Source organism: Glarea lozoyensis (genome assembly GCF_000409485.1).
Source record: "Glarea lozoyensis ATCC 20868 chromosome Unknown GLAREA14, whole genome shotgun sequence".
In the NCBI taxonomy this organism is placed as follows: Eukaryota; Fungi; Ascomycota; class Leotiomycetes; order Helotiales; family Helotiaceae; genus Glarea; species Glarea lozoyensis.
Window position 1 is genome coordinate 393,708 of NW_007360988.1, and position 26,197 is coordinate 419,904.

Here is a 26,197-nt window from a genome sequence, read left to right on the forward strand (position 1 = left end):
GCTGTCGAGATATCTTTCCAATACGCGGCGTCGAAGATCGGTTTTGGGATGAGATAAAGCGAAAGTCTCCACCGGCCTGCTATCAGTGAAATATCGTAGTGCGGTCCTGTATCATACTTGCAAATAATCGTGTTGAGTGGTTGCGGTCCGACCAATTTCCAAGTCGTCTCCCGATGTTGTTGTAAGAGTTCGCGTTTCTGGAGAGTTCTCTGTCGGCCGACGAAAAGCTTTTACCTCCAGAGTCGACTGCGCGCGTGAACGAGACTAGCGGCTGTCAGCAACTTCACTGCAAGTTTAGTACCGTCTAGGTGAATGAGTCCCTGAATCGAAATTCACTACTTTTCAGTAGCGGATCCTGTTCTTCGCTGAAGGAGCAATTACTGTTTAATCACCAGTTCATCATCGATGTCTCGGAGGATCATTCATATTCCAGGGGAAACCTAAATGCACTGGGATGGCTTCTCCGACAAGATCGGGTCCTTGCCTTCGGCAATATTCCGTCGAGCGAGACGGCTCGCGGTAGTTGAATTTGACGATCCTCACAGTATCGACTCTAGCTTTCTCAGCCTTCAGGTACGCAATTTCATCAGGCGAGTAGCGTCGATTCGCCTCTAAATTCACAATGAAAGCGGATATCATCCTCCCATAGTCTCGTCGGCATGATCGGGTGAGTGACCAGTTGTAGTTTGAAAGGTCATATGCCATTTTCGGAGAGAATTTATCTGGGCAGGGGTCTGGCACCACGCTGTCGACCGCTATTGTAACGGACTTCAACTTTTGGAATTTAAGACATAGAGAAGAAGTTTGGCCGTAGGAGCCAGGGCGTGAATCTCCTGCTGTCGCCGATTGCAAGTAACTTTCGCTGAGCATCAATTGTGTAATTTGTCCACGGTCAAGATTAGTGGAAGCTATATCGCGGAACTCCATCGGCAATGAAGTACTGCCATCTTCCACGACTCCAGATTTTCGTGCCGAAATGGGGACTATATCTAGGTACAAAACATCGATATCGTAATTGATGAAAAGAGCGTATCCTGAGCCGGAAGCATATGAATATGCAGGGTCATTGCATACTACGCGATGGTAGGACTTTTTAGCTTCATTGCGGCTCTCAAAGCAGGCATGAAGGATACTTGGTACTCTATTCCCCTTGGCTTTTGGATGCCAGCGAACGATTCGTGGGTCGATGCAGTTGACTGCCAATTTCCAGATCGTGCATCGTAATTCTGTGGGTAGTTGCAGAAACCTGCTGAACTCTTTACAGAGTGTTAGTGGTTGAAGAGATGACTCCAGTGTATTGATCACGAAAATATCGACAGTTCCATGATGGGCCAAGTCTGTACTACTTCCCGAAACGAAGCTTGGACAAGCAGAGCGATCTCCCAAGACAACTTGCGTATGACCGCTTGCTTTGTAATAAAAATTGTGACTTACTAACTGAGTTGCGCTCTTCCAATGATCCGGTGCTCTGAGTCTCCTGCTTCATCGGCTGTCGCAAAGCTTGCCAGTGTAAAAACGCCTCCATAGAATAAGACACACAACCAACACGACCACTGATCCTCACCCCGTTTTTAAAACCACTCCTCTCTCGTCTCGCGAAATAAGCATCTTAGAACACCAGTCAGTCCAGCAACATCCAGACAGCCTTTAGACTCACCTAAGCTCTCATTACTCCTACGAACCATGTCTTCCTCACCATCCCTCATAGGCGGTCGCGGCATGACAAGCGTTCTCCTCGCACGTCTCCAACTCTGAACTGATCGTAGCTCTTCTCTTGGACACTCTCGCACGAATCTATAATCTCTATGTCTCAAAACATGTGTTGGCAAGGCTTGACCGCTGCCTGGTACGTTTGATGTTCGTGGAAGTCCTTTATTGACAGTCAACATTTGTACGTACGTGGACGAAGATCAAGTCGCGAAGTGAAGTCAGACTTTCCTTGTCGTTTCGTTTCTGTGGAAGAAAAGATGTGACGTCCGACGAGGTGAGCTGAGGTGAGGTTGGTATAAACTCCCCAAGCGACCTTGCCTAATTAGGCAACCAATACCTTCCTACCTTCCTGCCTTCGGGAACACAAATACTATCTCAGCTACGCATTCAAGCAGATATAGCACAAGTCATACCGTCACACAACTGCTCATTTTAAAGATATTATACAAATGTTTATTCATGTTTTCATGTCAAAAATTACCACTATTCTCACCCCCGACACCACAACCCGCCATAACGTCATGCTCAATCCCGCTAAGAGGTGAGAGTTCCCAATGCTTTTCCTCCTCTGACTAGTATAATCCGCTGTACCAAAAAATGGACCCAGGACAAAAATTCATCTCATAAAAACCAGGGGTATATCCGCCATGCAATTGGCCCAATGCCTGAAAGTAAAGAAGTCATGCCTCCCAAAAACATAATGCTCCAAACCCAAGATACAATTTCCTAAACAATAGTCCTTAATGAGATCTAGAAGAACCCTCTCCGTTTCCGTGAGAGGACTGCGGTGGTGTGTTTACCGCATCCAAAGGCTCCAAATCCTCGTAATCTGGGATATCACCCACAAAAGGTTCTGATCCGCCATATGCTGGTGGACTTGCTGGGACGTTCTCGTAAAGTGGTGGTTGTTCCTCGTCCCACGAAATACCCATACCAGTTCGTTCCGTCACGATGATATTGAAATGCATTCGTAAAACCCGTGCTGCACCAGTTGGTGTCACCTGTGTGACCTTGCTGATGGGAGCGAATTCCTCAGCAACGATCATCTCAATGATCAAGTTGTGTGTAACTTCTGTTCCATCCTCTGATTTCATGTCGCATACAGGGTTGGAATCTGATTTGATGCTGAATGGAAATTCCAATTCGATACTTCCATCTGCGGAGCTATAGTCCGCTTTCCAGCCCGTCTTAATCTCGTCTGAGCCGATGGTTCTTGTATCTTGGTGCGCCGTACCCTTCTTGGCTCCATCCACAGCTCCAGCTTTTGCGGCATGTTTTGGACACGCGGGGGATATTTGCTTTTGTATCTCGTCCAAATGCCAGGTAACACGCTTCAATTTCCATTGTGTTTGTGTTTTTGATTCTGTATTCCGCTTCACAACTCCATCCATCCTCATCGATACGGTTGTTTCGCCAATTGGATGAATGACTGGAGGTAATTCGCAGTTCGCAGTAAGGTTCGTCGGAGGGAATATTCGGATGGATCGTCGAGGACTGTCGGCTGGCTGGATGGCGCGTTTGATAATGAGCGTCTCTGATAACTTGACGGGCTCGCTATTTTTCGGTACCACCTTGCCTTGAAGAACGTAATTGATTGTCACGAGCGATCCTTTCATCGTCGCAGGCAAGTGCCCTGGCAATAAAAAGCTGAATGGGAAGTTATGTTGGCCTAAATAATTAGCATTTGTTGCGTCGCAAAGCTAGGTGATCACCAGCTTACCTTTTTTCATCGTCGCGGGACCAGCCAGAAAATTCCATTTTGTCAACTCAGTAGTTTGATGCGTGCACTCGGCGCACCTTGAGTGAAACGGCTCTTTCCTAGTTACCTCCAGGACCAACTTCAAATCCATCGTCTCGATTGGCGTGAAACCCTCATTGATAGTAAGTTTTAGCTGGCCTGACAACAATGCGCCCGTACTAGATTCTGATGCGCCATAGAAAACCAAAGGAGGCGACTCAATTTCGGTGCGTAATTCGATAGGATGATACTGTGGAATTGACTTGGCAGATGATTTGGGAGAATGAAGGAGGTTGTTTGGAAATGACAGCCGTTTGCCTGGGCCTGGCATTTTGTTGTTGCTTCGCTCTTCGGCGGTCAATGACGAGCTGGAAGAATGTGGCGAGGGTAAAGAAGGTCTCGTCGACTTCGAATTGGAAAATCTTCTTGAAGTCTTCTTGAGTTCTTGTAGGTCTGATGTTTGCGAATGAGACCTGAAAAAGGAAAAGGGTGCTACTTTGTGTGGCATCATGGGCAGGAACGGTTCTGTTGGCGCGCTTTCTGTTCGGGGAGGGCGCGATGCGGGGTTCGAGGATTGAGTTTCAGTGGCTCAAAGCAGGAATATCGACCACGTCAAATATTTTAGTCGATTTGCAATTCATTTGGCTAATTCCCCAAATGTGTACTCTTTCCAAGCCAACAGTATAAATATCCTGTACCAAGCAAGATGGGCTGTGTTGTAATGGCGGTGTCGTGAATCACACTTCGTCTTGGGTGAATGGCGGGGTTGTATTAGTCTTTGTAGCTGCTGTCGTGTAACCCAGTAAGATGATGTATGTTGATTCCTTTGTTTACTTGTACCAAACAGCTGATTCCGGAGTGACGTTTCGGAATAAGACGGATCAGGTTCAAAAGTCCCAAACTAAGCAACGCAAACGGAGGGAATCAGCTTATATATTCATTTCCATCTAGGCAAATGAACTGGTTCGATGTCACCATTTTGGGCAAAGTTAGAGCCATGTGCCCCAAGCAAAGCGATGCCCAGGCGTCAGAGAAACCAGCTGGGGAGGCAATCCCGGTTTGCTGTAAAGGTCGGCTCACCTCATCCATTTGCACCAGTCAAAGACCAAGAAGACTCCTTTTCAGCCCACTGGGAACTCCGTAGGCCAGGATTCTACTTCCATTCACTCTTCCAGATCCGCACAGGGAAGCGGAAGCACTGGCCTAAGTCAGCTGCCAGGGTTGAGAAAATCTTACCGCAGTTTCACCCCTGTTCCTGTTACGTTTAAGCGTCATCTTTTTCGATCTTTTTTCAGGAACACGAAAGAGGATACGGAATTTTTCAGTAAGATGGCGAATTTGAGCTAGAGCAAAAGCTTGTGGGATCATGGAAGAATACCTAAATTTATTCAGTGCTCGCTTATTTCATAATTAAATCTAACTGATCATTATTGCAGCAACACCTACTCAATGCTCTCTGAATAATTGAACAGAGCCGCCACATGATGTATTGCACCCGGTGACCGTGATCCCCGGCCAGTACCTTCGACTACCGAATTGCGGAGAGCAGAAGTCTCTGCAGGAGCCAGCGAATCCAGAGGCTTCATCGGCGACGGTTAGCCGAGAGCCAGTATCCGCTTTCAACTGTGGAGTTACAGATTCTTTATTTCAATATTGAAAGACCAAGATGAGCTCTGGTTCCAGATCCTTTGAAATGGTTTTGCCCAGCAAATTCGCAAGTCTTGGTGGATCAAGTGTACACCGCGAGTCTGCGAGGCTACAAAAGGATAATGCAGTCGCCCAGACAGTGGATTTATATCGAGTAATTAATTCTTCTGCTAAGCCGGATGACTCGATCCATTGATCTAGCTTCGGTTGCTGCCGTCGTCTAAACAAGATGATTCATCGTGCTTGGTTCTTCAAAACATTTTATCACCATGTAAGCTTCGCATAGGCTTTACAATTCGGGAGCTTTTGAATGTTGTTACCCGTTAACGATTACTTAAAAACAGCTGGTAGTTAAATCCTATTATCATGCCTCTACCAACGTTTACTCAGCGTCGGGCAAGCTTACTGGTCAAGATGCATGTAGCTCAAGCTCACTGCATCATCCATCAGATCACCACCCAAACGAATAATACAGTCATCAGCCCATAACGCAACAACAACATCCTCTGTCGACGTCTGGACTCTGAACTCCAGAGCCCATGGCGCGACAATTTCGCAAACATGCCAATGAATTTCACGATGCCCAGCACGCTGCCCGGCCAAGCTCAGGCGAGCCCGACCCCTTTCCTCGGGCAACTTTCACCTGAGCCCACAACACCACAAACACAACCACGCGAACTCCGATTCCATCATCGAAAAGGTCTCAGGAACAACACCTCCCTCATGCACCCAAAACGCGGGGAACAGCCCTCAGCCAAACCATCTCTCTTGGACCAAACTCGGCATCACCACAGGCGCACCCCGCAAAGTGGCGCGACCACAATCGCATCTCCTCGGAGGGGATCATGTGGTCTGATTTCCATCTCCATAACATGGGCGCAAATATCCTTCGACGCCCATCAAGTAACAGAAATCCAACGACTCGTCCCAAAATGCCTCAGGGGTCAAAAATAAACGCCTTGCGTGCTGGTCTCAGTCTGCGGGCAATTTACATAATAGTCCGCACCGCGAATTGAGAGGCGGTTTTGCGACACGCCTTGCTGCGGTTTTTTTGAAAATTTCGTAGACATCGAGTAATAGGAATGTATGGTGAGCCAATCGGGGGTTTTGGAGCTGGAAAAGTGCTAGAAGTTTCGTGGAAGGGGTCGTGATGCTAGGGGATGGAGCTCCGGTCGGGTACCAGAGGTGGATTTCTATCGAGTAAAAGAGATGTGAGGTGGATTTTATCGAGTAACAATTACCCAAATTCGGGAGTGGTAACCTAGGTACGGAGTTCAATAGTTGCTTGCAAGGAGATTTTGTCAGTGAGGTCCATCAAGGTACAGCAAGCTCCGCTAAGATCTGACGAGATCGGAGCTTGGTGGTGCGCCTAAAGATTTAGAGCAAAGTTTACTTTAATGTAAACGCGCGTGAAGGGGCCCACTATGAGGTGGATGATTAGGTGGTCGGGGAGTTCCGATGCGGTGGCTGTTGACGTTGGTGTTGACGTTGAGGTAATACGTTTGGTGGTGACGGGTGTGAGCGTTGCGTAACACATCGGATGGGAGGTTGTGGCAGTGGAACGGATTTTGCTTGGAGTAAGACGGTGTATACTCAAATGAGTTTGTTTGGCTGAGTATAGCTTTCCTAGACAGTCAGTGCTAGGTGTATTGCCGACAAAAATAATTCGTAATTGGAATCTCCAGTAGAGATACATTATGAATTCGATTTTCATTCAAGACACTATGGTAATCTAGCCGATTTAACATACGCTTTTAGACTGCTGGGTCGTTGAGCCTTGCGTCTTTAAGGTTGGCAACTGGTTCCACCCTTTCAATATTTTCTATCATTACATGTAATTACTTTAGACTTGTTAAAACAGTCTTATTAAAATCATTGTAAACAGCGATTTACGGAGTGGTGAGGTGGCAAGATAGCTTGACGACATGTGAAATGAGGATTGTGAAGTTGTAGATTTTACGACTTAGGAAATAGAATTATCATCTCAATTAGGAGATACAAACCGGGATTCTGAAATCAGAGACGTGTCGTCTCTGTATTTAATTATAACTCTGTTTATTATGATAATCTTCGAAACAGTCTTATAGCTGCAAATCAGCCAAATTTTCTAACGAAACTCGAATGTCATGTACGCGATCTCATTTGGAAGAGTCCTGACATTCAGTTAAGTGTAATACATCAAAGAAGAGGTCGAAGAATACTGTAATAATTAAACTACCAGCGCGAATAGAGTGTTACAAGTCGGAAGAAAAGTGAGAAGCTGCTTTTGGTTTTTCACCGACTATGGAATTAGTCCATTCCCCTATTGTATTAGCCGAAACTATTCATAAGTGACTGATGATGTGATTGATTGTTTAATCATTTGTGTTTTTTTAAGTATTCTTAATGATTAGCTAGCTAATATAAACTGACTCACATTTTAAGTTGTTGTAATTTTTGTTACCTTACCAAAAGGCGATAATATAGTTTGATGTGTTATTATTATTAGCTGTAGATGCCGTATGCAATTTTTGATTCATTGCTTTATGTCTTTAATAGAAGATCAAACAATATTGTCTAGAAGTCTGGGAAACTTTCGACTTTAAGTCTCACAATTTACCTAGCAGGGGTAAGATTATCACGAATAATCTCAAAGAGTAAAGCCAGGGGTGTAATCGAACCGGGTTTGATGAAGATTGAGACGGTTGCTTTCGAGATGTAGGCAAGTTTCCCCCCTCGCTTAGTCACCTCGACGCAACGACAGAAGTCGAAGTGTGACTTTTGAAAGTAGGATTGAAGTATAGATAAATTGAACGATCGCGATAATTCGGATTAATCTATTTAGAAGAAGAATTGTTTTATAGAGCTTGTTGCTTATAAACTGGGAGGGGAAGACATGGCATGGAGCCAGCGTTTGGAGTAGTATCGCAGTAACGATTTTTGTAGTCGATTGTACTAGTCAAAAGGTTTAGCGATAAATACTATATTAAGACAATTATCTACTGGTATTTATATCGTATACTATAGGGATACTGGTAGTATCGATAAGTAATTGCTACCTTGTTTAGTTCGTACAGGTTCGTACAAGCTCGTATAAGCTCGCTGTCGCCTCCCATCGCCTCGTCTTCGCTGACTTAGAGTGTTATTCTATCGTAATATTGTGTAGTATACCGGCTACGTAGACAAAATTATTATGTTAAAACATCACGTCGTGTCATTACAGTATCACTATCCCAGGCGCTGGCACTCTGAGCTTAGTTCGGAGTTGTGCTAAATCGACTTACTGAGACAGGCGCAATTATTAACTTTGACATATTTACGTTGGAAAATATTAGCGCTAGAACGCGATTGATCAAAGAATAGTTGCTGTCATATTTTGGCAAATTTCTTGACACCCTGAACCATATCGGGAAATGTGTGGCGCTCTTCCATAAGATACGATCGTGATAATTTCACAATAAATTCTCAACAGAAAATGAGCACATAGAAATTCCGATGGAGTCTTAGTTGCGAGTTAAACAAGTTCGTGACTAGCAAAGATGATGTTAACTGTTCATGCCCGTCACTACTAATACAGTAATACGTGCGTATTGCTTCATCGCAGGGACGTCAATCACTAATCTATCAGGACTTCCCGAAGGCGGAGGATGAGATCAAAAAGCTCAGCAAGAAAAAGACGTCAATATTGACGAAAAGGTAAGTTTGGTCACCGAGTACTCTTTTTAGAACATCTGCGGCTTTTAACTCACCATCGAAGCTGTTGAGGATGTGGAAGAACCTGCTTATTGAGAATAGAGCATTGAGATTTTATCACACTGTGTTGAATTTAATTATCGTATGATGGTCTTAGATGAGTTGTCGTTCAGTCATGGTGTGGTCGACGAAATGAGTAAAGTCCCAAGCACTTGTGGTCCGCAAAAGTGTTGTCACACCAAATTACGCCCAGAAGCACTGCAGCCATACGTCATATGATTGACGACGTGGTTTTGGAGGAAAAAGAAAAGGCTGCACGGTATTACAAGGTGGATTGGCCTGCATATTCTGGGAAACGAACAGCAGTGCTAGAGTCTTTCTTGATTTCTCCACCCGGAGCCGCATTGTAGTGTTGGAAAGAACGAAAAGGCTATCATGACCTGCTTCCAACGCATGTTCCAAGGTTTTTTATAAAGTACGGATAGTTTTGTGCGTTGGGATCGTGGAACTTGAAGATATTTGAAGCTCTGGTAGCCAGGGTACGATTTTCTCTTCTCGTTGCGGGATTTAGTATCGCTGTCGCCAGATAATGGAAATGATGAGGTTGATGCGATGCAAACATGCTATGAACTGCCTTGTCAGCCTGGATTCCATGCGGTTCCGTGCTGTCAGTTGGTTACACGACAGTCCCGTTTCTGTTTGCAGCCTCCAAGCGAATCCAACTACCTCTTTCAACTTTTTATCCCGGTTTCTATTCAATACCTGCTTGGAAACTCGATGCCAGAAAGATTTTGGCTTCTCAAATATGTTTATTTCTATCTTTTGGATCATACAGTCGAGCACGAGTACTTATCTGTGTGGACTGAAGCAAGTCACATTATTGTCATGCCAATCTCCTTCTCCTGTCGGCCCAGCTTACTCGCACGATGCCCAATGTCACACTCGGAAGATCAACAACGCTGCATGCAGGACCGTTTGTGACACAGAAGGCGTTTACCAACACAATCTTGCAGTCGCTGAATACTCGTCGATGCCTGATGGTGGCAAATGCCAGCTCATGTCTCTCGTTGTACCGTTTCTAAATTCAGACAACAGTTGGTGTTTGGCTGAAATGACTACATCCTGTTCTTTTGCTCGTGCTCTTCAGATTGGTTCCTGAATAGATTAGTTCTTGCGTGCAGAGAAACGCATCCACGCACGGGTAGGAATACTCTGTTGGGCCTGTATCTTGGTCTGGATGGTGCTGCGGTCGAACCCAAGTCAAATTAAACGACTCTGCATATCGCGATTCTTCGAGTCGCTGAAGAGACTTGATATACCCGAAGATTCAGGTGCAGGGTATCATTGACGCTCTTCTCCCAACATCATGGCAGAGGGCGCAGCCGTCCAGCAGAAAAAAGAAGAGTGCGTTGGCTTCGTAGCAGTCTCCGTCGCGCTTTGAATGGTTGACTGTTCTGATGATCTGTAGCCTCATTTTTGCCTCGTGCGGTAAGGTCAAGGGCTATCAAATGAGAATCAGACTGCATCGTGCTGTTCTGGGCTTTACGGAACACTGTCCTATGGTAGTTGACTCATGCTTTCTGATTCATAGATATATAACTCCTTGTAGTACATAAATTACTTCCGATTTGAGGATCTTCGCTCGCTGTCTCAAAATCATCTTCCCATTTGGACGGGAGTTTCATCCGATGGAGTCTACAATTCGCCGAGACAAAACGAAACATTCCAAGTCCAGACTGACTCACGCTTGTGCCCAAAAAGATGCATCTCATGGTTCCTCGGCTGACAATAGTCTTTTGTTGCAGCCCTTTCGTCAAGGAAGGAGGCTTTCATATGAAGCAGAGGCCATGACTTTACTGTTCAAAAGACATCTATTGGTCAGTTATTCTTTCGCAGTAATATCATACCTCATGCACCGTAAATATACTAATGTTAACAAACTACAGGCAAATACCCCAGGATTCGAACATTGCGCATATATTTGGTTCGAATCTAGACCAGAGCTTGAGACCACTGGCTATGTGCTCTTCGATAGCGGTTGTAAGAATTCCAACTGGGTGTCCCGTCACATTGCAGTGGCATGTGGAGCAGATATTCAAGTCCTACCAGAGCCGGTCTTCTTCCAAGCTGCAAACGGCGCACCACTCGCAGCCAGTGAATTTGTCTCATTGAACTTTTGCAACATGTGTGGAGATAATCCCAAAACGTACGCTGCTACGTTTTACGTCCACGACAACCCGTCATTTTGCGACGCCGTAATTGGCCAATCATACATGGTTCTACATCGTATGACCCAAGGAGTCAACTTTGGGATATATTCTGAGCAGCAAACACCAGGTAAGTCGACTGAGAGAAGTCGTTTCATTTCATGTCTCGTACTGAAGCTAAGAGTTTCGACGCGTAGAAGAAATCCACGCAAACAAGACAAATGACGCCGCAAATGTGGCAGAGGCTGGATATTATGGGCGCGCTAGAGAGGCCGAGAAAGAAAAAGATAAGAAAAAGAAGAGTGACAAGAAAAAGTCTAGTCATGGCCATGGTAAAAAAGGTAACTCGAAGGGGGGTTCACGAGCATAACGACACTTGCGATTAGTACAAAAAGGCACGGGGAAGCATCTGGTTTTTCAACAAAAAAGATACCGAGTGTGTTTGGTTGACATATAAGATACCCAGGTTCGAGAAAAGTGTTTAGATGAGAGAAATGATTTCCTTATGTTGTGGAATTGAAAGTGCTTCCGACAAACACGACTTGAACGGCTGCGAAGCTGTCACGCAACACACGGCGTCAGTCCCTCGTCTTCTATAGACTTTAGATAGAGTTTGAGTTACTCACGCAGCACTGCCACCAAAAACTTCAGCTCTCCGTGCACGTGTCAAAAGACTTAAGATCAGACTAAAGCCAACCGTGAAAACCGCAATAATCGCCAACCGTGATCTCATGTCTCTCAAAAAATACAGAATAACAATGCTAGTGACCAGCCAAATGCTGGAGATCAATGAACCCACGATATCTGCCATTCTCATGAACCCTTCATCACGGTAATAGAAGTAGCCACCAGAGCCACTCATCTCAGGATCAGTACCGACACGAACTCGGCTCCGTCCGAAATGTCGCCCTATTTTGTTGTGAAAGAATTTCTTAAAGATTTTCAAGAAGAAATTTGACAGTGCATCGGGATCCTTCGCTGGGAAAATGGACATCAGAGATGTTCTTGGCGTATTCTCGCGATAGATCACACAATCCACACCCATTATTGGACTATTCCCAAGATTTCGACACATGAACCAGTGTTTGAGAAAGGTATGCGTCGATTCGCAGGGCGGATCCCTTGAATACATGGCTTCGAGATCGCGAATTGCCTTGTCTTCGATGATTGATGAGGATGTTTTCTATCAAAAGCGCAGATCATCTGAACAGGGACACTTACTATATTCGTCCAGCTTCTCGTTCGCCAGAACGATATTCTTCCATACGTTTTCTGTAGAATTCATTTTTTGGAGAAAATAAATGTCTCTTCTCGGATCTATTCCTTCCACCGCATCGATTTTCCCAGAGTCTTCGTCGCTATCAACGTCCGAATCGCTATCAACCTCACTGTCGCTTCTAGTCGATCTACTTACTCTCGAACTAAGTGACTGTAGCTCAATATTCAAATCCCCTGGTCTTAAGTCTAAGCTTAATCGCGACGGAACTATTTCTTGTGGCCCAAGTTCCTTCTTGATATCTTCCTCAAGGCTGGCCAATTCGCCTTGCAAAACCAATGTTTTGAGCACCTGGAGATACTCAAAACGGCTGAATACCGCCATTTCTTTATGCTGAATCATAAATTGAGTGATCTTGTGGTAGCCAGTTGACATGTTGTGGATTTGTTAGCGCTTTGATACTGGTGAGCATAATATGTGCTTCAGTGAGATGTCAGAGGCTAGAGACAAATCCAAAGTAATAATTCCGGGGGACAGTGGTCCCATGATCTGGGCAGTCTTCCTCAACAAGGCTTTTGAAATGTCGTGGATCGCAAGGCACTTCGCAGGGCATTTAACTGCACTATGTAGATGGCTGCTCTGTCAGCTTCGTGCATAATCGCATGTTGTACTACAGCAATACACGTCGATGTCAGCATTCACTCACAAAGATTCCTCAAGACGGCCCTTTCGAGGAAAATGATAATACTTGAGATAAAGGACTAGTGCTATATCATTTAATTACGCATAACATGAGAAGCATCTACCTAGGGGACCCTACGGATAGGGTGTAAGAATAGTTTGATAATTTCTTTCAGCGAGTCCTTCACCAACTAGACCCCCGAACACTGACAAAGGGTTGGGGCTTCTGAGCAAGCCGACACACCTGCAGATTGGTCAAAGCCGCCTGTTTGCAACAGAGCCTTATACACTCAAGTATCAATACCACAATGAACGCATCTGCAGTAGGTTTCTTGGCATTCAGAACATCGATACTGGTTGAACAAGGGAAATTAGGATTTTTATCCGAGTCTTTTAAGTCTCGTAGCCCTTGTAAAGTTAATATAACGCTTCGGAAGCTAAACTAATGGAACTGCTTTAGCAATACCCTTCTTGTCCCTCGGAATATGTAGGTCACCTTATCTCCCAATATGGTTAAGGTCTTTTCGATAGCTCCACCCAGCAGCTTTATTACCTAAAGTTGTAGCGCTTCAGTGCGTATCTAGGTACGACAACAGTCTTGAAATCTAAAAGTGATTGAAAACTGTTTTATTATCTAAGCAACACTTCTTCCTAAAATTCTGTCGGTACTCTTTTATTCCTCCACGAGGACACAATCTCCGACTGTTCTTCCAGCTTCTGATAAACAGTAAGGTAAATATACAATACATTCTATTTTAAACAGGCATAAAAACCTAGTATCCATGCCATCTAGTCTTTTCTAGCCCAGCGGAAGGTTCCGCCTCGACGTTTCTTCAGATCGTGTTCCTTGGCATCATAAAGCCAAGGGAATCGGAGATTCTCTCACTTCCTGCTATCGTGTAGTTTCTAGATGTTGCAGCCAGATGTGCCAGTTGACTAGTTGAAAATTCGATGAAAAGGAGGCCGTCATCCTTCCCCCCTCATGCTAACCAAAATCCAGGTTTCGTTTCGATGAAGGTTTATCACTTTCCTGACCTGACTTGACGCTTAAACCGAATCCACTGAGATTTGCTCTCGCTTTTGGTAGTGCCGAGACTGTTTTGCAAGTCAGTAGCTTCACATGGTTACGGAGAAATGATATCGGCATACCAGTCGGACTGCTACTAAAAGCTGTTTGCTTAATCTCAGCTTGTAACCCTTTGGCCGAAGAAGGTAAGATGGCGGACGCTTTGTCAATCCCTACAATGGGACATCATTTCCCGGCGTACCCGTGTTACTCGTACGAGCCACAGCCATCTTAGCAATTGCTTTTGGGTCAAACTTTCCGGCATAAGGTGCGGGCGAAGCAACACCCTCCAGCGTACTCGTTGACGCTGGCGTCGCATCACCCCGATGAAGATTGCAGATTGTGTGAGCCTCTGTCGACATGTGCAATATTAGAGATCTGATCTCCTACACTCTGGGTCAGAAAGAAACGCGTAGACCTTTTCGGGAAGCTATGAACTTACGCCAAATCATTACGAGCATCTCACCTTGAAATTTTGCAATATATATACCTCTGTTGGGGGGAAAGATAAATGCGCAATAGATCGCGCAGCTGTGGACTGATATTGAATGCCGGTTCGAAGCCAGTTGCTACCGTTGGAAATTGAGAGGAAGTATTGTATGGAGAACGGGTTGTGGAGAAGTCGAACGGCGACAGTTCCTGAATGATCGGCAGAACCGTGTTCGTAAATTTGATTCCTTGAACTTCTTGCGATTGTCGATTATGGTGACTTGACTTTGAGAGAAGGTCTACTAGGATTTGGTATGCTGACGGGAGGCCACGATGAATACAAAATCTAGATTTTCGTAAAAATAAAGCTGAATATGTTTCTAGTTTTGAAGTTTTCAGTGAAACGATGTTGAAAAAAGCCACCTGGATTGTGGGGAGCGGGCTTTAGCCCCGATGGATTCTAGAAGACACTACAATTCAATGTTGACACAACCCAGCTAGGGCTACTCTTTTTCCCACATGCATTAGTACACAGAATCTATGATACATATCAAATTGAGTTTCATGCATTGCTCTTGGATATTCAATTTATCCTTTTGATCATGGAATATCAAGGTTTAGTTGAAATCAACGCAACTTACAAAAAGCGAATAGTTTATCTCTTCGTTTATGTCTTCTTCTATCCAAACATCAGACCAGAAGAATCATTTAGCACTATATAGGTCCAGAGTCTCCCGTGGGTGTGCAAATTGAGGAGGATCACAGATTTTTATCTATCCATTTGCAGCCAGAGAAAGAAGCGGCAGAATTGGAAACACCTGCAGACTTTTGCAAAGCAACGCACAATAGGACCTTGAAACTTTATATTTTATAATGAAAGATATGACTGGACATAATAAAGCAATTGAGAGTTTATTTCAACATTTGTATTGTTAGCAGGCTTGCCTTTGTGGTCGTTCAATGGCTGTCTTGAGATTTCTAGGAGTGCTGCATGAAATGTTTCACGCAACACACGAATATGTGACTATAAAAAGAAGAGTGTAGTGGCCTTCAATCAAAAGGGGACCGCCATAATCTGTTGAATCGCCCGCAGGATCATTCATACATTGCGTTTTATCCTCATATGTCAACCTCGAGCTCTTCTAAACCAGTTGTATCCCCGCGAACATGCTGTCTGCGTTTGCCACGTCAATGTACGTATCTCTGTGCATGCTGTCCAACGAGAATCCTTTTTCTGCGACTCCTCCTCGTCTGGCCAGAGGCATGCCAAGTGTAGGGTCCAGAACTCCTGCTTAGAATCCCGGTGCTTAGTTTTTGTATTCTCAGATGTTTGTTCATTCGTTGTATTCGGAGCGTTCGCATAATCTCTCATCATAGCAGAACACTCAAGTAGAAAGGGACAAGGGCTGCCCTGGATAGTTGGGGAGGCATTTAGTTGTGTGAACATGTCTTGGCGCAGCTCGCCTGGTTTGGTTTTGTAACTCTTCCAAATTTCATGCCTCAAGACTACAGCTTTTTTCAATGTGTCTGTCTCTAGTGCTTTCTTTCCGGGATTTTTGACGAGCTGTAGATACGTCAAGGACCTCAACTCCTTCAAATTGGTGCTTATGTTCCTTGCAACTTGCGCTTTCGTATAATACCCGCGAACGAAGGTAAGGTGGTCGTTAAGACAGGAATCCGTTATTGTTAAGTGACTTATCTTGTAGATTGCGTCGCTTTTTACCTCCCATCTTGACTGCGGCAATTGTCTTCTTCCAAGCTTCTTATGCTTTTGACTTCTGCTTTTATGAGAACTCTTGTCAAGACTAGCATCTCCAGTCCCTGAGCTTGCCCTCATAATTTCAGCTCGAACTCGAGGGTCATGTAAAAAAGGAGCAAGATCGAACATTGGCCCATGCTGTGTGTATTTAAATATGCCGTTCCCCCGTCTCTGGCATTCCGCGATACGCCCTGGTGGCAGGTTGAGCAGTATATTGTCCGAGTCAAGCCTAATGATCAGGGCAAAACTCTCGACGGCTTCGGTTTTTCGAATGAAATCGATTCGATCGTATGTCTTAAGTGCCGTGGCCCGACTTGCTTGATTTACGTGGAAAACTGCCGGAACTGTATTCCCAATGGCTTTCGGATGCATTGAAATAGTATACCGCTCTTCGATCGTTGGTATCGTCAAATCCCATATCATACACCACACTTCATTCGGCAATTGGATTCCTGCAGGTTCGTCTCTGAATTTCCAAGGCTTGAGATTGTCATCGACCCCCAGGGTTTGCGTAATCATGGCAGCGCAGCTCTCAGGGTAGGCTGCCATGGTAGCAATATCAGGTAGGTGTTTGGTGTATTCGACAGATTGTGCTCTTGCGATCTAAGGTAAAACAGGAATGGTTTGAAGGTGTCGAGAGAAAATATGACTTGTTTAGATGGATCTTAGTTCAAGCGTCTTAGGGTGGCAGATAGGTTAGGGATTTGTCGAGGGATGGAAGCACTGATGAATAGCAAAAACGTGAAAGGCTGTCTGCCAGTATATTCACATTCTCAGATGTAAAACCTGAGGTTCTTAGCATATTAAAAAGCGCTTTACAATTACAACTGATGGTCCAAGCTTCTTCATATTGATGTGGCGCTTAGGTGTAGGCTGCGCATTTGGTCTCATGAGATAACATCCTGGCGCTCATCATCGAAATTAACCTCTTTTTTTGCTCCTACAACCCCAACCTATATCTAAGTACACGAGATTTATGGAAAACAAGTAAATATACTCTCGTTATTTTTGTGGCTTTAGCTTGTCGTCTTATTATACTTCTGAGAACAAAGGGGGGTCGAAGAAAGAGAAGTTATTTAAGCGAGATGGTGCCGATGACGCCCCCAATTACTAGTAGAAATCCAAAGATGCTGCAAATTTATAGCATTGAAAGTATACGGATACAATAGAATCAAGCTTCTCTACCTAATGAGGAGTTGTGTGCTAAGAGTCAGTTGTTTTATAGACTTTGTGGCGGCTAATGTAACATACTACCAATAGTGTATATTTAGAACTGGGCCCGCTATAAAGCGCTATGAGGCCTTATTCTAAATCAGGCACCAACTCGGAAGGCTCTAAACTGATATCCAAGCAGTCTCGCTGAGGAGATATCTATTTTAAAACCAGATTGGAGGTTTGGATATCTGCGAAACAACATGCGTCAGCCTAGTATATAGATCTTTGAGATAGCACAGCTACGACTAAGACAACCGAAAGATTCTACTTCAATTTTACTTGCCGCAGTGTTGGTGGATTGGTCTTCGCGAATAAATCTTGGTTAGAATTGACATCTCTACAAAGGTGAAGAGACGACTGACTCGAGGAATGTAGATCTGTACGAGAACTCAAGCGCAATACACTCTGCGTAGGCCATATTCAAGACATCTTTACTTGTCGACGGATATCTGACAAAGTAGATACTATTTCCGGTTTGAATTGGCATACCTCATCTGCCACCGTATCCTTATATCGCAGCTATCCAAGATCGATCTCGAAGTTGTGCACACCTCTCTGATTGTCCTCTGCCAGTTTCTTGGCCGAGAATTCGTTTTAAAAGGGCTTAACGACCTTTGAAATTTCGGAGTCTTACCTTTAGACATGCGTCGGATGATCTGCGAATGCACCGTGGCCGATATTGAACATCAACGTGTACGCGCACACGCGAAAGTGTTCAGTTAAATCAGGAAATGTGGTCATCATCAGAGACGCTTTCTAAACAGGACTACCAGCGTCTTTCATGCAGCCTCTTAAAGCCTCACTTGAGCTCAAAGAAGATACGAAATACCATCATTCAGCCAAAGCGCAGCGACTGAAAGGATTTGAATGCGATATCCTGAACGCCTTATCGACAATCTTCGTCAGGAATCATTACCACTGACACAAACGCCTCGGGCATGAAACAGGCCACAATGTTGTATTCTGTTTATTGGTAATCGTGTCAAGGAAATTAATCGACTAGCAAACACACCTTCTACAGCAAAAATACCTAGACAAGTCCTCCGTCAACCTGCCAACTGTATCTACACTGCCGATTCCCGCCGCAACGACCTCTCAACGCACAAACATACCCCCCAAATCATCTAATGACCAATCGGTGATCACCAACAATCTTGGGATCTAGATGACCAACATACACGACATCGGCGAGTTGTCCGTCAGCCTGAAAAAGGGAAATCGGATAATATTGTTCTGTCAACGGCCAACACTTCCTCAACATCAATTTATAGATATATCGGTAGCTACCGACGATCATTTTCAGGAATCAATACCACTAAGGCACAATCCCCGACGATTTGTTCGGCATCATGAACAACCATTCCTCTGTCCTATCAAATCCGGCTATAATAGTCTCTCATCCGTCATCACAGCTTTTCCAAAATTGCTCCGAGATCTATTGGTGTTTACCGACAATCCTCTTCAGGAAGCAGAAATTATTACTGCTAGCGTAAAAACCCCGACGATTCGTCCATTATCATAAGCAACCTTCCCACTACGCTATCCAATAGGATAATGACGGCTTCTCGCCCGCCACTAAACATCAATTGCTTGAAGATCCTATCAGTGGTTGAAAGCAATGAATCGAGAATCGATACCGCACACAAACACAGCTCGAAGGAGCGGTTTGTCCGTCATCCTGAGCAAAAATACTTCTATGCTATCGAATTGGATAACAATGTTCTATAATACGCACAAACGTGTTCTCAAAATTATTCAAGAATCCTATCTATCGATCTAGTAGACGTCATACTGGGCTAAGCCGCAGCCTAGAACCAGACGCATATGAGGCAGACAGACGTAAAGCTACCGTCGACCGCGAGAAAAACTATCGCAAAGGCACCGCGGCAGAAGGCTTATTGTTTCCTCGCTGTGGCGGTCGCGAACGTGACAACGGCGACAAAGACCGAGATATCGACCGCCGACCGCACTGTAGCCGACGTAAAGACCTCTACGAGCCAGAGACAAGAAAGAGATATATCTCGGGAATTAACCCAACGTCGAAGAGCCGATCCGAGAGTGACTGTGGATGAGCTACCCTATAGTGACGAGAAGCCGCAATCCATACATTGGTCCTAGTGCGAATATTGTCGGTCTCGTTATCTGGAGTTCAATCAATACTCCCAATGTTATTCTGCCGTACGAGTAATAGGGTCCAACACCGACGAAGTACTTTCCCTGTCCATTGAAGCTGCACTTCTACATAAACAGAACCTCCTAATACCTTCTCACTCCACCAAATTCGGTCAGTCTACTTGTCTAGCTACCACGGCACCTAGCTTTAGAACAGATTTGTCAACAGCTCCTCAATAGTAGACCAAGAAGGCTTTGACAGACCTAGTGAGCTTTCTCACGAGTAATCCAATTCTGGCGATGATTCTACTAGTCGCATGTCCGGTCTTCTTCACCCTAGCTCAAGAGGGGCTAGTTATGGAAAGAAAGAGACTGCAGCCATTCACGGTTACTGGACCCACTGCCTCGTGAATGTGTTTGGCAACAATTGCAATACTTGACACGTTGCCCTTTTTCGTACAATCAGTCTTATCGAGCTTCTTGATACCATGGTTCTACCAAGGAGCAACTGACCACGAGTTTGGTGTCAAACCCAACTCTGGTATTTTATTCTCCCCACATCACCTGGAAGATCATGCCTCAACAACATACCGGTCTACTTTTCGCGGAGTAATATTAATCTAAAACAATATTACTCCTGGCTATAATGTACAGGCGGGCGTGATAACGGCAAAAGCGCTGGCAGAGACAGTGCATTAGAGGATACTGATGTTGGAGGTGTCAACTTCAACAATTATAGTCGAGACGCGCTAAGACGAACGTTGGAGAGGTCAACTTCAACAATCATTGTCGAGACGCATTATTGCGCATGTTGGATATGTCAGCCCCAAAATTATTGTCGAGACGCATTATTACGCATACTGGAGGTGTCAACTCCAAAACTACATTCGAGACGCATTAATGAGAAAACTCATCCGAACGGACGAACCAACCACTGCCAACAAGGGTCGAGATGAGAGACGCGAGATACTGAAACCAAAGACAGAATCCAAATATCTTCTAGTCACCATTAATATGACTAGTAAATGGTCTGCAACTAGCGTTAAGAGATAGGCCAACAAATGTTTTGCGTCTACTACTTAATGGCAACCATATGAAAGCGAGAATACTGTCACAACCGCAACATTCTCTCTACACTGCTCTAAAGATATTTACCTACCTAAAGCGCCAGAATTTTGACTTCTCGAAGGAACGATCCTGCTATGAGAAGAATCAGAATCACTGCCGACCAGTGACCAAGCTATAGAAATCACTTGGCGTGTTCCGCAACTACGAGAAGTACTACAAGGGACTGATTCCCTACGAAGATAAACTGCCCGCCTCGGTGGAGAAGAATAAACTTGTGTATGTGCTAAATCGCAACTCACAAGCTGAGCTTACCATCTCATCACCATTGGAAGCTCACAAAGCCCAGACGTTGGTTTTTGCCCTGGTCGCCCTCGATGTGGGACATGCCAACCGGTTTTCGCAGTACTCGAAGCTAATTATAGAGACTGTGATCAAGGAAATTCGGGCGCTGTAGACGAGTGGACCAAGCTGTGAGCGTGGCGAGTTCCGTAATTACGAGAAGTACTACAAGGGCCGCATCCCTTACGAAGAGGAAATGTGAGGCATTGCAAACCTGGAGAGATCTTTGGCAAGAAAGAGACAAGGCATCACCTACCGCGCGAAGCGGGATGGTCAACAATTCATGCCAGGCATGAAGAAGCTTCAAGCTACCGCTGAGAGCTCTACTAAAGTAGAAGACGAAGAGACTACTGAGACGGCTATTAAAGAGTCAATTCCAAGCCAAAAGAAGGAAACTAGCGAGATCTTCGATAAAAAAGTCAAGAAAGACTACGACGAAACATACAACCAAGAGCAGGACGCTCACTACGACGTCTTTGACGACATCTACGATACTGGCCATGTCTCAAAATCCGCAGAGCGGAGCTTTGGCAGACTGTTCTTCAATATCGACATCCCACACTACTGCGACCAAGCTCATAACATTAAATGGCATAAATAGACCTTTAAAGAGGGCGCATAAAGATTTCTGCCTTCAAGGTCGGGGAATATCCTAACCAACGCTTCTATCGCGTTCACAAGAAGCTTTTTATGCGGATCGGGGGAAAGTAAAAAAAGCAAACTAAATACCTCGGCCTGAGATACCCAAATTCATCGATAGATCTTTGGCTTCTTGGTAGATTATCTTTACAGAAACACAATCTAAGCTGTCTTACTTAACCCTCCCAGCACCGAACAACACACAACACTTAAGAATCTCTGCACATACTACGCATTCCTTGAGCGTATGCAAGTTCGATTGACAGTGTTGTCATCGCAAAACTATACAGAGCACATAACACCACCAGACCAACATCCGCACCTCCTTCGAACGCACATTCTGGAAGCTAGGAGACAAGCACCTTAGATCCCTCTAACACTTAAGCCTGCCGTATTACGTTTCGCATTACGAGTATTCCATACGCACAGCGCTGGAATACGTACAGTTATACTCCACACCGCGGAGGCGGAGATTTTGATATCAAGAAGCATAAATCCGCAACTACGAAAAGTACTACAATGGAATTCCCTATCGGATTTCAGCGAGATAGGAGACTTCGACAGTCTCAGATTGATCTCCGCGGCCACCGGCATACACACCACACCCATCTATGGGCGTTATAGGTCCAGCTCCGATGATTCCTCAAATCTATAATATTGACCAGGCTCTACAAATCCAAACTGTCGATTCTATGCCAGAGCACTTTGCCTCCAAATTTCATAGATTTTTGTAACGAGATAGGAGATTCCGAAAATCTCAGATCGTGCCGGGTATCGCCCGAATTTCGTACCCACAGCGCTATGCTGCATATGGTTATACCCTTCACCGAGGTAGTGGACGGTACACCCGTTTGATTCCTACTGATCAGCTTCCACCAGCGATTCTGGGCTCTGTCACTCCGTAGCAGAGTCCCCAGGGCCTATTCATATCATCGCACGCCTTCCAGCCAAATCCAGAACAACGTCCCGCCTCCTCGAGATGAAAGGCTTTCCGAAAACGTAACTTTTACAGCACTTTGGCGGAATATCATTCTAACTTAGTAGTCGATCGGTTCCGTTTATCACGAGTATAAATCCGCAACTACGAGAAGTACTACACGGATCAAAGACCCAGACAGCGCAGAGCTTCAGGATCTAAAGACTGAACTCGAAGAAGTCATTTCCCTCACCGAAGCGTCAATTGCAGAACTAAAGCCTTCTTTAGTGCCAACTGCATTACTCGAGACGGACCTCGAACAAGTCATTTCCCTCGCCTCAATATCCATCGCAGAACTAAACGCATCTTCAGTCTCCCAATAGAGTCTAAACTCGACGATACCAATAATTTCGGCGGCACTAATGTTTTCATCAATCTGACAGAGTTTTGTCTAAAGACGGTGAAAACAAGAAGGGCAAGGAAAAAGAAGAGGTTCCAATTACTAATTTTAAGGCCTCGGCGCATTATGGCTCTTACATCATCAATAGGAAGCTCATCACCCACACCCAGAGCGGCGACGAACCTCAATCGTTCGAGCTTCACCAATCTTAGACCTAAAAGCTACCCCCCTTCTCTTCCGCTTCCGCGAGCCCCACTACCAACGAGCAAGATCTTCTCAACGCCGCAATCGATGTGTAGCTCTCGTGCTTGAGGAAATGAATTTTATGGCGTGGAAGAGAACGGAGTACCAGAATGGCTCTCTGATTCATAATTAAAAAGCAAAGTCCCTAGGATGTAGAATGGAAGTTACATACAGGGCACGAAGTGTTTAACAGTTTTCAACGATCCCAACATGAATATTCTCTACTAGTAAGTCTACCTTCTGTCGTATGGCAGAGAAACTGTTTAATTGATGATGGTGTAGATTTAATACGCTAATGGGCCTATGGGTTTCCAATCACGAAACCCAAACTATCTCACCCGCCGCATGTTCTGCCACCCTCGAAATCCAACGTTGGTACCAAGTTACCACAGTCAGCTATTCTCGAGCTTTAAGAAGTTACGAGTATTATATTTTCTTATAACCTCGAAGCCCATCTAACGCATGTTCTCCCACCCTCGAAATCCAACGTTGGTACTAAGTTACCACACCCAGCCTATGTTCCTCCAACCTCGAAATCCAACACTTCTATCAAGCTATGCTGAGCGGATGGAGGACCTGGAGATGCTGAAGATACCCAACATAAAACCCACAGAAAATAATAACGGACTTGGATGTGGTTTTCAGCGAGAGTAGGAAAGGAAACATAGACAGAAAACATGATGTGTTTTTGCAGTTGAGGAGATGTTTGGTGGTGTACACCAAAGAAAGATACAAAATTCATACCAGTAGAACGAAAGTCCTTAATTACAATGTCGTTGACAACGCTGTTTAAATCAAATATCAGTGATTTCCCTAAATACACAAACAGCCCTTAATTACCTGGTGTCTGTATCCAACCAATTATCCACGAATTTCAGTTCATGATCCACAACCACCTGTGAGCAGGGTCATTTAGCACGATTTTGCAATTTTTATGAGTGATGTACGAATTTTCTTGGGGGAATAAAGAGATATATTGCAGTTGCTTTGGAATGACTTGGTTTGCGTACGGATCCGGCAGTTCTGGCATGACAAAGGAAAAGTCCTGACATGGAAGCTTTTTCAACGACGGGATGATACTGAAAGAGGTATATTGACAAAGCCACCCGTATGAGAACCCAAACTATTCAACATCCCGACCATAGAATAAACAAACCATCACAACCCCCGACGCAGCCCACACAAAAGTCCCCCTCCTACGCTTACCTCGCTACCGATCCAAACCCCCCACCGTAACAGCCTTCAAAACCTGATACTCCTCCAACCCATACATACTCCCCTCCCTCCCATACCCACTCTGCTTAACCCCCCCAAACGGGGTCTCGGACGCACTAATCTTCCCCGTATTAACGCCAATCATCCCGCACTCCAATCTTTCCGCAACACGATACACCCTGCTCGCGTCCCTACTAAACAAATACCCCGCAAGTCCAAACTCCGTATCATTCGCCAACTGCACCGCCTCCTCCTCAGTCTCAAATGCGAAAATCGGGGCGAGTGGCCCGAACGTTTCTTCGCTCGCGACGAGCATGGATGTGGTGACGCCCGAGAGGACGGTGGGCGCGAAGAAGCAGCCTGGACGATCGAGAGGTTTGCCGCCTGTTTCGAGGGTTGCGCCTCTGGCGATGGCGTCTGTGACGTGTTCGTGTATCTTTGCGACGGCGGATTTGTTGACGAGGGGGCCTTGGGTGACGGTGGTGTCGAAGCCGGAGCCGACGGTTAGGGCGTTCACTTTGGCAACGAGGGCGGCTGTGAATTTGGGGAGGATGGTTTTTTGGACGAGGAGACGGTTGGCGCTGGGGGGGGTGTTAGGGTATGCTGATTATTTTATGGTAGGTTGAAGGAGAGGGATCTACTTACGTGACGCAGGTTTGTCCTGTACATCTGAATTTACAGATCATAGCTGCCTCAACCGCGATATCCAAATTCGCATCATCGAACACAATGAACGGCGCATTACCACCTAATTCCAAACTGACTTTCTTAAGCGTACCCGTCGCAAGTTTTGCCAACATCTTGCCCACGTTTGTTGAACCGGTAAAACTGATTTTGCTAATCAATGGATTTGTCGCCAGCTCGGTCGCTGCTTCGCGGTCTTTGGTCGTACAGACTTGGATGCAGTTTGCGGGAATGCCAGCCTGCACTGCAAGTTTGACAAACGCAAGACATGAGTGCGGTGTCTCACTAGGTGGTTTGATGACAACAGAGCAGCCAGCTGCGAGTGCGGGAGCGACTTTTCTTGTGATCATTGCGGCGGGAAAATTCCATCTGAGAAATTTTAGTGAATAAAATAGCGTGTCTCTGGAGGTATAACTCACGGTGTAATGATCCCGCAAACCCCTACTGGTTGCCTTACTGTATATATAAATGTGTTTGGTGATGATGAAGGAATGGTATCACCGTAAGATCTGGCAGACTCATCTGCAAACCAAGATATGAAACTTGCAGCATACACAACTTCACCTTCGGCTTCTGCAAATGTCTTTCCATTTTCAAGACACAGGATCGTTGCCACTGCACAATAAGTTAGCTTCATTTCAGACAGAGATCTGAATAACAAGCTTACAATCCCGCTTGTTTTCCATTATAAGTTCATACCATCTCCTCAGCAAAGCACCACGAGCCGGTGCGGTTGTGGATTTATAATATTTCTTCTGTGCAACATGCGCGCTCTTGATAGCCTTAATGAAGTCATCTCGGTCGAGACTCGCTACAGAGCTGATCTTCTCATCAGTCGCCGGATCTGTTCGTTTTGTCAGCAAAATTAAGGAAATTGGGTAATATGGTGATTTACTGAAGACATCGAATTGACGCTCTGTGCTTATCCAAGCACCATCCACAAATGAGTCGCTGATGAATAGGGACTTATCGGCCAGCTTTTAATATCAGCAAAGACACGATTGATTTTGGGAAGGACTTTATTTACCTCACTCAGTTGGTTGGTGTTCGAGTGACCATTGGTCAAGCTGTTACCGTTCTCCATTTTCAATGCTTAAGATATCCAGGTCGAGCTTGCCAAAATAGTAGAAGATCAAAATGAAAATGGCAATAAATTATATATAGACAAAACACTCGCATGCGCATATGCTATTAAAGCGGGTACTCATTCAACTACACTTACGACGATACTTGCCGACTAT

The 26,197-nt window shown here is 45.0% G+C and overlaps 9 protein-coding genes across 9 annotated transcripts; 3 read left to right on the forward strand and 6 right to left on the reverse strand.

The window, feature by feature from the left end:
• Positions 1-399: 399 nt before the first annotated feature.
• GLAREA_06697 (uncharacterized protein) lies at positions 400-1,889 on the reverse strand (the record flags this gene model as incomplete). The annotated part of the gene is made up of 3 exons (XM_008080645.1): positions 400-1,256; positions 1,435-1,608; positions 1,658-1,889. The coding sequence occupies 3 exons, from the start codon at positions 1,887-1,889 to the stop codon at positions 400-402; spliced, it is 1,263 nt and encodes a 420-aa protein (XP_008078836.1).
• Positions 1,890-2,450: 561 nt separating this feature from the next.
• On the reverse strand, positions 2,451-3,779 carry GLAREA_06698 (uncharacterized protein; the record flags this gene model as incomplete). The annotated part of the gene is made up of 2 exons (XM_008080646.1): positions 2,451-3,379; positions 3,431-3,779. 2 exons carry the CDS (start codon positions 3,777-3,779, stop codon positions 2,451-2,453), a joined length of 1,278 nt encoding a protein of 425 aa, XP_008078837.1.
• Positions 3,780-10,455: 6,676 nt separating this feature from the next.
• Positions 10,456-11,344, forward strand: GLAREA_06699 (uncharacterized protein; the record flags this gene model as incomplete). Its single annotated transcript, XM_008080647.1, has 3 exons — positions 10,456-10,644; positions 10,714-11,104; positions 11,172-11,344. The coding sequence occupies 3 exons, from the start codon at positions 10,456-10,458 to the stop codon at positions 11,342-11,344; spliced, it is 753 nt and encodes a 250-aa protein (XP_008078838.1).
• Positions 11,345-11,596: 252 nt separating this feature from the next.
• On the reverse strand, positions 11,597-12,625 carry GLAREA_06700 (uncharacterized protein; the record flags this gene model as incomplete). The annotated part of the gene is made up of 2 exons (XM_008080648.1): positions 11,597-12,132; positions 12,196-12,625. The coding sequence occupies 2 exons, from the start codon at positions 12,623-12,625 to the stop codon at positions 11,597-11,599; spliced, it is 966 nt and encodes a 321-aa protein (XP_008078839.1).
• Positions 12,626-13,856: 1,231 nt separating this feature from the next.
• On the reverse strand, positions 13,857-14,299 carry GLAREA_06701 (uncharacterized protein; the record flags this gene model as incomplete). The annotated part of the gene is made up of 3 exons (XM_008080649.1): positions 13,857-13,966; positions 14,021-14,041; positions 14,140-14,299. 3 exons carry the CDS (start codon positions 14,297-14,299, stop codon positions 13,857-13,859), a joined length of 291 nt encoding a protein of 96 aa, XP_008078840.1.
• Positions 14,300-15,492: 1,193 nt separating this feature from the next.
• On the reverse strand, positions 15,493-16,674 carry GLAREA_06702 (uncharacterized protein; the record flags this gene model as incomplete). Its single annotated transcript, XM_008080650.1, has 1 exon — positions 15,493-16,674. The coding sequence occupies one exon, from the start codon at positions 16,672-16,674 to the stop codon at positions 15,493-15,495; it is 1,182 nt and encodes a 393-aa protein (XP_008078841.1).
• A 2,490-nt stretch (positions 16,675-19,164) lies between these two features.
• On the forward strand, positions 19,165-19,458 carry GLAREA_06703 (uncharacterized protein; the record flags this gene model as incomplete). Its single annotated transcript, XM_008080651.1, has 1 exon — positions 19,165-19,458. One exon carries the CDS (start codon positions 19,165-19,167, stop codon positions 19,456-19,458), a length of 294 nt encoding a protein of 97 aa, XP_008078842.1.
• Positions 19,459-21,151: 1,693 nt separating this feature from the next.
• GLAREA_06704 (uncharacterized protein) lies at positions 21,152-21,460 on the forward strand (the record flags this gene model as incomplete). Its single annotated transcript, XM_008080652.1, has 1 exon — positions 21,152-21,460. The coding sequence occupies one exon, from the start codon at positions 21,152-21,154 to the stop codon at positions 21,458-21,460; it is 309 nt and encodes a 102-aa protein (XP_008078843.1).
• A 2,807-nt stretch (positions 21,461-24,267) lies between these two features.
• GLAREA_06705 (ALDH-like protein) lies at positions 24,268-26,040 on the reverse strand (the record flags this gene model as incomplete). The annotated part of the gene is made up of 6 exons (XM_008080653.1): positions 24,268-24,853; positions 24,918-25,325; positions 25,376-25,571; positions 25,624-25,800; positions 25,852-25,933; positions 25,984-26,040. 6 exons carry the CDS (start codon positions 26,038-26,040, stop codon positions 24,268-24,270), a joined length of 1,506 nt encoding a protein of 501 aa, XP_008078844.1.
• Between the last annotated feature and the right edge of the window lie 157 nt (positions 26,041-26,197).